Source organism: Pyrus communis, chromosome 5, assembly GCF_041283825.1.
Source record: "Pyrus communis isolate YQ-2024b chromosome 5, ASM4128382v1, whole genome shotgun sequence".
In the NCBI taxonomy this organism is placed as follows: domain Eukaryota; kingdom Viridiplantae; phylum Streptophyta; class Magnoliopsida; order Rosales; family Rosaceae; genus Pyrus; species Pyrus communis.
In genome coordinates, this window is record NC_142569.1 from 16,378,208 (window position 1) to 16,393,161 (window position 14,954).

General features: G+C 35.3%; 1 protein-coding gene across 1 annotated transcript; it reads right to left on the reverse strand.

The window, feature by feature from the left end:
- Positions 1-7,088: 7,088 nt before the first annotated feature.
- Positions 7,089-8,704, reverse strand: LOC137726965 (putative BOI-related E3 ubiquitin-protein ligase 3). The gene is made up of 2 exons (XM_068465911.2): positions 7,916-8,704; positions 7,089-7,717 (listed from the first exon to the last, which is right to left on the reverse strand). The coding sequence occupies exons 1-2, from the start codon at positions 8,261-8,263 to the stop codon at positions 7,205-7,207; spliced, it is 861 nt and encodes a 286-aa protein (XP_068322012.2). The 5' UTR covers positions 8,264-8,704; the 3' UTR covers positions 7,089-7,204.
- Positions 8,705-14,954: the final 6,250 nt, after the last annotated feature.

Consider the following 14,954-nt stretch of genomic DNA (forward strand, 5'->3'; position numbering starts at 1 on the left):
ATTGTGCAAGCTAGAGGGGTGTTGTGGCAAGGGTCCTGACGGGCCATTGGTACTGGGGAACAGGTGCTGAGTGTGGGGAGATAGGTGGCTGTCTAGGCCTTCAACTTTTAAGGTGTTGTCATCGATCCCACCACATCTTGAAGGGTTGTTGGTTAAGGACTTGATAGATGTTGAATCTATGTCTTGGCGGGTTGAGGCGTTACACCAATTGTTCTCTGACGAGGAGGTCCATTATATTTGTGCGATACCACTCAGTCTACGACGGCCGGAGGATAGGTTAATGTGGCACTACGACAAAAAATGGCTATTCTCCGTTGAAAGTGCATATAAGTTGGCTAAGCGGAGTGAAGCGCCTCGGCTCTACAAGCTTCTTCTTCGTCGAGCACGGGGAATGGTTATACGGGGATGTGGCAAGCCATTTGGAAGGCAAATGTGCCTCCTAAGATGAAAAATCTAGGTTGGAGAGTGTGTACTGATATGCTCCCAACACTGGTGAACCTTCAAAGACGTGGAGTTCGTCTCGAGACAGTGTGTTCTAAGTGCGATGCTCCCCATGAGACTACCCAACATGTTTTTCGTGACTGTCATTCCTCCCGAGCTGTGTGGTTTGCTGCTCCGGTGCGGTTGGGTACGGTACGGCACCCTGTGGACCCTATGAAAGACTGGTTATATCAGGTGTGGAAGAATAAGAAGGTCAATTTTAATGTGGTCCTGATGTTAATATGGGCCTTGTGAAGAGAACGGAATGCGGTGGTGTGGGAGAGTAAGAGCTCGGACCCATTGGATGCTATTCAAAAGTCACTCAGCTGGTTGCAAGATTTTCAGACGGCGAATCAGCGGCCTCGGCGGGTGCAGGTACCCAAACAGATGCATTGGGAGGTACCTCGAGAGGGATGGGTGAAGCCAAGTATGGATGGGACTTTTAAGCTTAAGGAGGGATATGTGTGGAAATTTCAAGGTGTGGCGTCTGTTAAGCAGGTGGAGCTGCTGGCCATACGTGAAGGGATGCAGCTCTCCGGTCGATGAGGCTTATACAGGTTGGGGTAGAGACAGATTCGAAGGAAGTCGTGGAAGCATGTGGAGCAGCTACTGTGGACCTCTCCAATCTTTCGTTTTATTGCCAGGGATATCTATGAGATGGTGCCTGAGTTTATGGGATGTTCGGTTTTGTATGTCCCGAGAGAATGTAATGGAGTGGCTCGTTGCCTCATCAAGTCTAATTTAAGTTGTCACAAGTCACGTGTATGGTTCGAGGAAACTCCTGACTTTATTTAAAATGCTCTCAGTCAAGATTTAAATATTTGATGAGACTATTATTAAAGGCTATCGTATCATTTAAAAACAAAAACAAAAAAACAACGTAATGGATCATATGATGCATTGTTTAAATATAAAAGTTTGACCAATAGATCATGCTTCCGACAAATAGATCGTAATTGAACTTTATATTATTGCAGACCACATCTCTGTTACTTGAAACTAATCCAAATCTTGGATTTGAGGATTTCTTTTATATATCCGGATAGTCCTTTTATATTAAGATACTTTAAAGACTTTTATTCCAATCCACTTGAAGTCTTTTGTCCATATATTTAAGAACTACATCGTTGTAGAGATTTAAGATCTCAATTGGATATGCTCTAATGAATATGAGTAATGATATTCATACCATGTTTTTATATCTTAATTTGAAAAATTTGCAAAACCCAAGGAAAGTTATGAGAAAAACTCTTCGTATACCATAATCATCATTTAATTAACTAGTTTTTATTAATTATTAGTTTATTGAATAACAAACTAAATTTAAAAATCTGATTAATTTAAATGATGTGGTTGTCTACATCAAATGTTATCTAAGATGATATGAAAATTTGGTACAAAAATATAGTATGAATAACATTATTAAAAGAGTATATGGTTGTTAATGGTACGCAAGTCTCACATGTCTGACGTCTACCAATACAATGGCACATAGACTAGCTAGAATGGCTTTGTTTTCTGATTCAGGTTTATGTTGGTTTGAGGAACCGTCAAATTAAATTTGTGATGCCCTTCTGCTTCTTGATTGAATAAAACTTCTACCATTTCAACTAAAAAGACGGTATTATTCGGAATATATATAGAAATTTTAAAGGTGAAGTACTATATTGGGGGGGGTGTGCTATCCACACACTCCAAATTACTTCTTACACATCCTTGTTCATTTATGTCCGTTAATCTTCTTCAATTCATTCGATCTAACGACCAAAAATTAGTAAGATGTATGAGAAGTAAAATGGGATGTGTGGATATCACATCCCCTATATTAATAATATTAATATTGATGAGACCAACGGGAACATTACTTTTGGTAACGTGAATGGAAATAGCATCTTGATAGTAGAATGTATTATATTGCATGTATGACAAGAGCATGTATATTACATTATCCACTAACTCTATTCATTTTTTATTTTATTTTGATGAGTAGTTACTCTATTAATTAGTTTGTATTTGATTCAAAGCATAATATAAAATCGATTTGCCACTTAATACTATACTTTTCACTTGTAAGTGAGATGTTTTAGATTCGATTCTTGCCAAAGACAAATTTGAGCCACATTATTGTTAGCCCATTGTGAGGCTTAGCGCATCCGCTCCCTCTTAGTGTAGATAATATCGTTTGTTAAAAAAAATAATTATAAACTTGATTTATTTTTCAAGCATTATAGTTTTACAATCAAGATGTAGAAAATTTGAAATGGTAAGCGTGACGGATATATTCCAATCAAATGGTTAGTGATTAGTAGATTTTATGTTATATATTTAATCCTATTCTTAGTATATTTTGGTTATTATTTTGGAAGAATTTTGATACTTTGAATTGCATTTTCAAAATAGGACTTTTCAACTTCCTCTGAAGCAAAACATGATCAAATGGACGAATTTTGGAGTAATTCCAGTTGAAAGACGTTCATGAGTTACTTAACTTGATCGGGTCAAAATATCAGATTTTTTCACCAAATGGTTATTTTCTGGTGATAAAATAAAGGAGCGATACGCAGTGTTGGAATAGTGACATTTTGGGCTTGAATTGCATTTTTGGACCCCAAGATGACCTCATATGGGTTGGTGGCCTTCTTCCTAATCTTCAAAACAAGCTATGCCGAATTTGGAGGATATCTGAGGCTAAAACGTGGCTGGACAAGTACTTGGCATATTCTCCTAGAATAATTAGGACTTTATTTTTGAAGATATTTGATTATTATTTAGTTTCCTAGTTCGAATAAGAGACCTATGTTTTAGGGTTTGTGCGATGGCTTAGCATATATATTGCTTTGCCGTTCTTAGTTTTTTCTACGCTTTTTTTTATGCAACTTTGGAGACAGAGAGTAATTGCTAAGATTTTTGGAGATTTTCTACTTTAAGGTGTTTTCATTCCTTTTATTCTTAATAATATTTTCTATGATTTCAATTATGAATATGCGTAACTAATTCCTTTTGCTAGGGCGAAGCCTTAAGCCTTAGCATGAATATGTGATTTTTATTTAATTGCTTATGATTGATTGCATGCGCACTTTGAATTACTAATCATTGTGATTAAAACTATCTAATTGTCTTAATGCTTGATCACCATTAGGATATTTAGAAAAGTAATTTGATGCAATTTTGGTCAAAATGTTCCCTAAAATTGGCGTCGGCTTCATGTGGTTAATAATTGTAATTTCACTTTAGATGAACATCATGTATTAGGGGTTGCATGGTTTTTCAAAGGGTATAGAGCATAATGAGTCTTTCATGTTCAGATTTGATCCGAAAGTCCGGACGGATTGCATGTTAGATATATATTTTATGTTGGAGGTTCCAAGTATAATATAAATTAGGAAAACCTAACCTTCTGGCATGTGTAGACCATAAGTAATTGGTAAAAATACATATGATTGCTAAGTGATGGTGGAACCCTAGTGTTGTCTTAAATTGATATTTTAAAAACTGTTTCTTTTTCCTTCATCTTTAACATTGCAGATTGTTTTATTTTTATTAATTAAATTCGTTTTATTTAATTAGGTCATAAAAATCAATTATCTCAATATCTATTTTACAATAATTAGTTGGAATTTGGTTTGTTTCGAATTATTTAATAATTCATGTGGAGCGACCTTGTGAGATCTATTTATACTACAATAACCTTGTCATTCTTGCAAGTATTATAGGAGTTTTTAGCCTGTTTGTGTGTGTAGTAAATTCCCTATCAGTTAGCTTAATTCCGTTGCGTTAATATCTATTAATTAATAAAACACTCATTGTCAACCAAAACTCTATGAAATTACCATTTTAACACTCTAATTAAAACAGAACATGAATAAGAAATATGGGGCAGAAATGTAATTTCACACAACCAAACATGTAATCGTAACATATTTCTAATTTAAAAAAATAAAAATAAAAATAAAATAAATTTCTCACTCACACGTTTTCTATCACTCTCTTCCTCTCTTCTTCTATTTCAAAAACAAAAATAAAAAATTTTCTCACACACTTTGTGTGTGCCTATATGCTAGTATTCTATTGGTTAGAGTTGTTAGTCAAATCAAACAAGTCCAACAACGTATTCAGATATAATTTTAACATAACGATGAAATAGTATCAGTTAATTATTGGTCTTGTACGAGGCCCTCACATAATAACAATATCACAAAAAACTTACAAAATACACAAGTCTGAGATCTTAGACTCGAAGTTGCATCGTCACACAAAAACTCTTCTAAGAAGCAATTTTTTTTTTTTTTTTTTTTCAAAATAGGATCAGCTTGTGGTTTTGTTACGGCAGTCCACCTTTCAAAAGTCGAAAGACTCACATAGGCATTTTAACCTCTCCCTGATTATCATCGTGCAATTCGTCAACGGCAGGAATTGAACCAAGATGTGTTGTGTGAATACGTGTCTGAAATTCATTTTTAACCACTTATAGCTTGTTTAGATGTGCATTTAAAATGATTAAAAGCGTTTTTGGTGAAAATGTTTTTAGAACTAATCTTTAGTAAAGTTTCAAGTAAATCCTGGAAAAAAAAACACTTTAAGTGCTTCTTGAAAGACGCACATAACTGATGCTTCTTGTATAAAGTGCTTTTGGAACTCTAAAATATTTTCTCTAAAAACACTTTTAGTCATTTTAAAAGTGCATTCAAACGAACTCTTAGTCATCTTGTGGTGGTTAACTCTAAGAAGCGGAATTTTTTTAATACATCAATATTTTTATACTAAGGAGAGGGAGAATTCGGCTAAAATACATAATAAGTCACTTAATTTGATATTGAATTCATCATCTACAATTTTGTCGAAAAAGGAAAAAAAAAACAAAAATAAATACAAATTCACACAAAGAGAGTAATTAACAGGGCAATAAAAGCGGGGATCGAAATCTCTGGGTCTGTATTAAATTGTCCTCACAAAATCGTGAAGGGGGCCCACATCCACGCAGAGAATCACAGAGAGACGTACGTTTTCAGTTTCGGCGAAAGATCACACAAAGGAAGAAACCAGAAGGACAACAACGCGCGTTGAATCAGTCAGTCAGCAGATCAGATGGTCCCCATCGCACTACTAGTCTACTCTGCGCCTTCCCACTGCATGATCTACAATATTTAATAAATTAAATCAAAAGATGTACGGCTGCTATGGGAAACACCAGATAACCAGGTGGACCACACCACTCCCACCGGAATCTCCTGCCAACGCTGAGAAGGTCTCACGGTGGTGGGCCATGGGGATGTGAGAAAGGAGTGGGATTCGATGTGGGCCGGCTGAATGTGAACAAAATCAAGGGCCGAACAACCCAATTGGTCCGGTCCGGGTATCCAACAATTTCTCATCAAATCCCAAAAAATCCAACCTTTATTTGCTTCCAAGTAATTAATTAATGAGTCCTCCAGTTTCGAAATTACCAATTTGACTCAGCTTCTTTCTTCTCTCTTTCATTCGACGGCACATCCATTGACCGATTCGAGTGTGTTGGCTAGAAATCTTAGGTCTTGTTGCCTGACCTAGCCACGATATTTAATATGGACAAGCATATAGATTATCAACATATTCGTTTGTATTATGTGAAAAATATTTAAAATGCAATGATGGATTACTTTAGCGGTTAAGACATTTTTCCATCTTTAATTTAAATCAGCGTAGAACACTGTATGTTAAAAAAGAAGATTTCTTTATATTATTAAATATTAATGGTATACTTATATTGTCATACTGATAATATTATAGAAGGTGCTTTTTTAGCTAATATTGTTGATTACGGGCATGTTGTATAACCTTTCGAACCTTAGAACACAAGAAAGGAGAAGGTTGAACTTGAAAAAAGAGGCAATAAGGAGGAGAACGTAAAAGAAAGAAAATATCATTACTAAAACGTGCATGAGAATTGAGATGGACCATATTTATGCTTGGCTAATCCAACTAGGGCTATGCGATAATGTGGACCTAAATAAATTCCCACTCCAACAACTTCCAGCTCCCCACAATTTTCTTTTGACTTTTTGTACGCTCACAATAAAACAACATGCTTTCCCATTAGATAGTTCCAATGTGATCAATTTTACATCACATCCAAAGCTAGAAAGCAAAACAAACATCATTTCCTGTTCGTGAAAACATACAATTTGATGTATTTTAGTCTGATTCGGTTTAATTTGATGTATTTTAGCCTGATTCGATTTTATAAGATTACGTGTGATAATTGTTATAATCAGGCGGCCAGTTAATGTCACAAAGTTTCCTGCTCATATTTAGCTGTTTTTCATTTCTCATTGACTTTGTTTCCAAAACCCAAATTTAAAACGTTTAATTAAGAGAAACAATTGGCACAATTATCTGATATGAATAATCAAATCAATCTTCCAATGGCAGAATATGAAAAGCAAAATTAATTGAAAAAAAAAGAGGCAAAAAGCAACACCCTCTCCATCAAAGGGAAAGATGCCATGTCCTGTATTTTTCTGTTCAATTTGTTTTTTTTGGTTATCTAAAGTACAAACTAAAATCTAAATCCAGAGACCCCAAAGGAAAATAAATAAATAAATGAATAATTAATCAAAAAAAAAAAACAATTTGCATCGAAATTGGTTCTGTTCACATTACCAAATCATAACATCACGCTGCTAAAAGCATTTCTCAGTCACTTTCTCCCTCTTTTTTTCTATCTACATTTTCCCGGAAAAGCAGCCTAGAAAATCAAAGCCTCAATGCTGGCCTTCTTTGGCGTTCTACAAACCGGGCAGTAATCCAGAACGGCCTCACAATCTTTGCATGAACAGAGGTGCCTGCAGGGAAGAAACAGCACACACGAACTCCCAGAATTACATCTTCTGCAAGCCTTCATCTTTTCACCTCCTCCTCCATCACTCTCTCCTTCTTCTTCTCTGTAATTGTCACAGCAGGACTCTGCATCCTCTCCACCATTCACGAGGCAAAACATGGCCCTCTCCCTGTACTGTTCTAGTGTGTTGTTTAATGTCATGACCATGGCTTCGTTTTCCTGTGCCACTCTTTGCCATGCCTGGTTTTCTGCCTCCAATCTTCTGAGAAAATCTTCGAGCTCCATTTGTCTTCTGTTTGCTTGTGTGATTTCTTCGTCTTTCTGCTTTAAAAGTACTTGTGTCTTGGGGTCTATTTTCTTCAGCAGCACTGCGAGTTGCTGCTTTCTCTGCTCTCGCAGCATCATTCTCAATCTCTCACTCTGTTTTTACCAAAAAACAAAACATGGGAATTGAGTAAAAATACGTTCGAAAAAATAATCCAAAATCATGAAAACAAGTAATTTCAAGAAAAATGGATTAAACCCAAGTCATAAAATCACAATTTTTACTGAAATTGGGATGAAACCCAGAATTATGAAATCACAGTTTGTGATGAAAATTGGATTCTAAATTCTAACCTGTAATCTGATGTACTGATCAATCTCTTGCCTCTGCTCGGCTGCCTGAGCTTCAAATGCTTGAGAAAAGGAGGAGGCCATAATGTTGCTGCTGTTGCTTTCCAAAGTGGGGACAGGAATACTGTTTTCAAAGCAGAGATTTTGATCCATTATCTGCTGCTGGTTTTGTAGTTGTAGTTGTTGCTGTTGCTGCTGAAATTGTTGTTGAAGTTGGTGTTTCTGTTGAGCATTGAAACTAAACTGACTGAACCCACCAATACCACCCCCGCAATTTTCCACCATCCAATCCTGTGAGCCAAACAATGGAAACCCAAGATTTTTCGAATACATCTGAGCCTCAATGGCCATATCTCAATCAACCAAAACCAACCAACCCAAAAGATCAAAACTTGAAACCAACTAACCCAAAAGATCAGGTTTTGAAACAAACCCTTTTCTCCAAACCTCTCAGTCTTTCTCCTCAACCTGTTCTTGCACCCAAAAACTAGTTTTTGTTTTTCACTGGGGCCTATGATCACAAGGGTGGTGGGCAAGAAGTGGGGAGCATCTATATATGGAGAGACCAAACCTAAAATAGTAAATAAATGAATGGGGAGTATAGAAAAATGGGATTGAATTGAATTAAAGTAGCAGGAAACTTGGAAAAGGAGGAGGAGGAGAAGATAGGATGCCTAGTTTGCCGTGTCTTTTCAAAGTCTCTGTTTTTTATATTTATATGGTGGAGAGAGGAGAGAGATGTATGGGACGCGGTAAGCAACAACGTACACATGCAGAATTTGTGACTAAACTATCGGGTCAGAGAGGCGTTTGCTTTTTAATAGAGAGAGAGAGAGAGAGAGAGAGAGAGAGAGAGAGAGAGAGAGAGAGAGAGAGAGAGAGAGAGAGAGAGAGAGAGAGAGAGATTAAACTAAATTAAACTAAATTAAATTAAATTAAATTAAATTAAAAAAGAAAATAGGAATTGAATTCCAAGTGGGTGAGAGGGAGAAAATTATTGGAGATTTGTCAGTTTGATCATCTGGAAATGCTGGGGAGACTAGCCAGAATAGGATCCTTTTATTTCTCTTCTTTTTTAAGATCTTGGAAATGTCAAATAAATAAATTAATATCCTTTTCTTTTTCTTGTTTTGTGAAGATAAATATGTGTATCTTTTTTGGGCTCCTGTGTAAACCTAATGAGGAACATTACAACTCAGAGTGTAGGTGTCATCTTGCTAATTTGTCAAGTATTCTAACTCAAGTAACCAAACATAATTAGGGTTTTTGGGAAATTTGTATTAATCACTTAATGGCAATACTTATCTTCTTGTTTAAGGTGTTAATCGAGATTAAATCTAGGAGAACCCTTTGCAACTAACTCGTTTTCTTAGTAGGATGGATTTGTGTCGATACATGGTAAGACAAATCCATTCGGATTATACCATGCCAAAAATGTTGGTTAATTTTCTTTTTTTTTTTTGGTCAATTGTTTGAGTTTATGGGATTAGGATATCTTCATACGGTTTGTATTGATATGGAATTGGTTTGTTATTGATTTCATATTTTAGCCTCAATTGAACTTAGATTAAACCCATCATAATGCGTTTGAAATACGTTCAAATTTAAATTCAATTTTTGTAAAATCAAGTTAGTCATTTGATCTATTCAAAACCGTCCGAGTTGCACCCCTAAACAAGGTTATTATTATGTTGCAGTTTCTTTTCCAATCCTCACAATTCCATGCGCATGTCAAACCTTCTAATTGTAGGAGTAGGAGATGTATCAAACTGATTTTGCATGGGTTTTGTAGTAAAAAACGGCAGGTAATTGGGACGTATTGTTTGCTTAATGCTGCTAAGAAAAGTACACAACTACCAATTACCTTAGAAGTCAAGGAAAAAAATTAATTGTCCACGACTACCTATTGAGAGTTAATATATTAATGGGTCTCTTTAATATATAAACCCTAATTAACAAGTTTCTATTGAAATAGGAAGATAATCGGTACGAATATTACGTGCACACCAACTCGATTAGAGATAAATTCTTGCGTTAATTAACTTAAACACATGCCTTAATCCAATACTATCCAGGAATGAAAACAAGATTATTACTAGACGAGCACATACGATTAATGAATAGTTTCAGCTAATATCCATTATAATTTTTCACACACGATAAAGAGGTTCATTGAATCATTAAGATTTGAAAGGGTAATCGTCTTAATATTTTGAATTAAATTAGTTAAGAGACACATCTTTTTTACGATACATACTCTTTATATCTCAATCCTCATTTAAACACCGCAACTGAAATAAATAAATTATTCACTTTAGGTGCAAAAAAATATGCTTTAAAACTCGAATATTGTCACAATTCTTCATATAGAATGAGACTTGTAAAATTATAATATGTGTATAACACCAATTTCTTTTGGTAGTATTTTATTAATTGTGAATAGGATCGACCATCAAAGCAATTCATAATCTTTCCACCAACTGAAAGTGACGAGAGAGAAAAAAAAGGAAAACTTGTTCAACTCAAATTAATATCTGTAACCCTAAACACTGTCAACTGCCATATCAAGCTTTTCTGCTACTAATTTTATTCTCAATCCTTATCTCCCTTGAATTTGGAGCTGACACCTAGGAAATGATATTTTCTTTCAGCTTTTGTTAAATTACCATGTCACTTGTCAGCAAGATCGAAAGGTTCAGAAGAACCAACGAAAATTCATGGAAATTAAAAACCCCAATTTATATTTATTTTTCTTGTTTTTTTCCTGCAGAAATTTACAGGGGACCCATGTGCTCATCACCCTCCAGGACCCATGAAGCATATGATCCCTTGTAATCAATAGGTGCAATCCATGTGAACCCATCTCACACTTCATTGACTAGGCATCTATATATTTATTAATCTCTGAGTCTTTCTGTGATTAAAAAAGTTGTGCAAAAATCCAAAAGCAGATTTCTCTCCTAGTGATGTGTAGTGTTGGATGCAAAAGTCGTTTCTGCAACTTCCCAACTGCTTCTATTTGTTTTATAGCTTTCGGCAATGTGATATCGACGCGGTGCATCTGCATGTCCTATGCCCCCTCTCACTTCCCCAAATCAGGGAGCAACCCCCCACCTATGTCTTCAGAAGTTGACAAACTTTCAAGCCATTTCTTGTGAAATAAATTCCCAAATCCCATTTAATCTCTATGATAATTTTGAAAATGTACACTATATATGTGATTTTACGAGTATTATAACTCCAGCGAATTTAATTACATCAACATGCATGTATGTTACAAGATGTCTAAGAAAAACTTATGTAGGGATAGTTTTGTTGACAAATTTTCCAGTTTGACCTTTACACCCTCATATTGTGTTATAGTACAATTTGATTTTAACGACTTATAACATGTAATTTAGTAACACTATATCGTGACATGATTGTCACATACTAAACGTTGAGAAACATGCACAAATAGAACTTGTAACAAATATTTAATCGAAAATAGAACTAGCAGGACACTAAACAGACAATAACCCATGTATAAATCACAGTTTAGTGCCCTCTAAATATTTGTGCTAGTGTCGTTCTAGTAATATTTTGATTAGAAGTTTGTAACTGATTTTATTTGTGAATGACCTAACAATCTTGATAAAAGATGATATGTATTTAAAAATAAAAATTAGTAATTGATTCTAACCAAAATGTTATGTCACTCCACACAAAGTAACAACAATGGGGAGAGTTTGAAGATACGAAACGAAGGCAAGAGGTGCCGTGGATGAGGTGCGGCGTCCAATTCAGGTTGAGGCACCTAATCCTAGCTGCTAGGTGCGACAATCAAGGTCAACTGTGATGGAGCATGGCAAACGACGACTGCGAGCGGAGGCTTTGGATGAGTGGCTAGGGATTTTGTGGGGATCTTTCAAAGGGACTGGTGGCTTTGGTAACTTTCCCTGCGAATCAAGTCTAATAGAAATTCTCATGTTGTGTTGTTGGTAAAAGCAATTGAAGTTAATAGAAATTCTTTTTTACTTCCCGTGTTTGTAATAAGACAGCACATCTAGGAGTTTTTTTTGTTTCAAGGGAGAGTAGTCTTCGTAGATGAGAGTGTGTTAAGGCATAATGATTGTTTAATACTTTGACCTTTAATGTAAACGTTTCTTATTCAAATCTAATGAATTTTCTATCATTGAAACAAATAAACATGAAGTAACAATAACAATCCTACTTAAACTTTAATTTTTTATTTTAACTGAATCATATTTAAGTTTTCTCACAACAAATACATTGAATAATTATTCACAAAAATGGGTGGTTCGATTTATGGTTGGGAAGGCTCCCACCTCATGGAAGAGTCTGTCTCTGCATGCCTCAATTTATGACTTTCAATGGGTATGCGGACCCACTGAGACCTCGGGTGGTATGTGGACCGCCTGAACATCATTTGATGGGCATATTACCATTGATATGTGGGTCCAAGGCTAATGGTTTTTGTCAAGATTCACCTGAGTAGGTTAAAGGTCATCATATAATTCACAAACTATTGTATCATCTTTATTTGCCGTCCACTTTTGTGCGGCAGCCATGTTTTTTGTACCATTAGAAAAAAAAGACCTAATAGCTTTCAACTTTCCCAAGCCATTTTTTCTATGGATACGCGCGTACGTAGAATTATTAATCAATATTAAGACAATGGAGATCATGTGATTGATGTTTATAGACTTGACTTGGAAATATTATAATGGTGAGATTGGAACCAACGAACACCTAGTTCATAGTGAGATGATCAACTGTGTTAAGGACATTGAATATTACATGATGCGTTTGTTAATGGCATTTTCCATAAAATTATACAAAGTAATAAGGAGCCATGCCAGTCCTTTCAAAAGTCATGCTATGAATGACGGGAGCTGCAATCTTTTAATCATCATATTTAGTATAGGTAAAATGTGGGCATACTGGTGAATTCAGGATTTGAATATTGAGGGTCTCGTTATTAAAGGTTTAAGTTTGTTAGATGGAAACAAGTGAGGCACACAACAAGAATTTCAATTTGTTCAGTAAGGCATTTTGTTGAACAATTATTGGGCTTCTCATCGTCAGTTAAGCCATGCGTACATGTCAACATATATCAACGTATGCCAAAACAATCTGTCGAGTTATATCGAGAGAATCTGTCCAGTGTTATCGATGCAACTTGCTGGGTGTTGTAGAGATATGTCTAGAAGGCATTACATCAAACACTTACTGAGCACGAAAAGGTTCGAATGGTCATCGAAAGATCTACACACATGTACTTCCCAGCCTACGTGGTCTCTAGATCACCTTGGCCCCTATGTGGATCAACCCTTGCATGCTGAGAAATTAAACTGTACGTAAACAAATTCGTAAATTCCAAACACAATCTTTACAAGTGTAACAAATTTACTTAATTACATGTGTGATCTAGAAGTAATCTTTTTCATTTAGTGCTCTTTAACGACTTTATATCTTACGAGAAAATAACTTTTATGAATCAACCGCTTACATATGCGCGAATGATTATGGAGCGTATCAACTATCAAAAATTAGTAACTTGTAACTCGTCTTAGCATTTTCATTGAAAAAAAAAACTTTTAAAAATCAATCACACATTAATGGGAAAAAAGATCTTGCATGAACTTATAAGTAAATTGGTCTACTTTGTATTTTATCAATAGGTTTTAAATAGAGATAGATTCTCATGTTGTGTTGTTGGTAAAGGGGCTCCTCCCCAAGTGTTCCTTCCATGTTGCTCCCCTCATAAAGGAGAAAGAGTTGATAAATGTGATAGACTGATAGTGTCATGTTTGATTTCACATATTCTATACCTTGGAGTCCGACACACACGCAACTCATGTGAAGTTTCTTCATAAGCAACTACATACTCCCCCCCTTCCAATCAATCCCATGCTTTCTCTCTTCAAACTTGAAAAATGAAAACCCTCCTCTTTCCCTGCTCAACCACAAAACAATGCAAAAAAGGGGGAGAAAAGTAAAATAAACGTATTATAGCGAATTGTGACTTTTGGGGTGCTGCTGTCTCTCGTGCATCTTCGAGAATTTGACTGCATGGTTTTGTTTTCATTTGGTATCTGTCATTAGTCAGTGTGCATGCATGCATCCAAGCATGATTATCTACTTTTCTTTTTTCTTTGCTTTTATTGATTAATTTTAGAGCAAATCAACACGTCTGGTGCTCTGCTTTTTCAATCTTTGACGTGTAATGTTTTCTTCTTGTTTTTCAATCAAATTAAGCTCGATTCCAAAGCCCAACGAGAATTTGCGCCAACAATTTGTATGAACTTTTGACCTTAAGGAACAAGAAGTCTCTAGCTCCTTTATCCCCCTCTTACAAAACTAAAGAATATGTATTTTCTTCGTTTTGGTGTTATGGTATCGAACAATCAATCTAAATTGTTTCTTTGCCGACGTCCTTGTTCATGAGAATTACTGTTGAATAGTTAGAATGACCAATAACATAGTACTATTATATGGTGAATTGTCACACTACTGTGCACTTGCATTTTCAATAAGAGAATCATTTGAACACAACCTTTCTGACCTCATATGTACACACCTCTTTTAGTTACATAGCCGTTAAATTGAACAACACAAGTAAAATTAATGATCAAAATTATCAGGAGTGGCACAAAGTTTTTTTTTTTTTTTTTCATGAGAGGTGATTTTCACACACTCTGTTAGCTTCTCTCATACATTTTATTGTTTAATTTCTAGTTATTAAATTGAATAAACCAAATGAAAGATTAAAACAGATATGTGGGAAGGTAAAGGAGGTTGTGTTTATCATTTATCTCAAAAATTCATAAAACTTTTTTTTTTTTTCATATCATTTTGGTTTTGTCCAAATGGATAATATAGGGTTGATCAAATCATATGAATCATATATCTCTTGTTATATATCGAAATGCTTTTGGACCTTTTCATGTTACTTCTTCTCTTGTCCATATTGATCGACCTATACATTTTTGGCTTCAGGTGTGATCCATTTAACGTCTTAAGTACGTTGTAATTGTGT

Coding starts and splice junctions, on each gene's coding strand:
- LOC137726965 (XM_068465911.2), bottom strand. CDS start 8,263: ATGGCCATTGAGGCTCAGATGTATTCGAAAAATCTTGGGTTTCCATTG. Junction 7,718..7,915: donor ATCAGTACATCAGATTACAG/GTTAGAATTTAG, acceptor TGGTAAAAACAG/AGTGAGAGATTGAGAATGAT.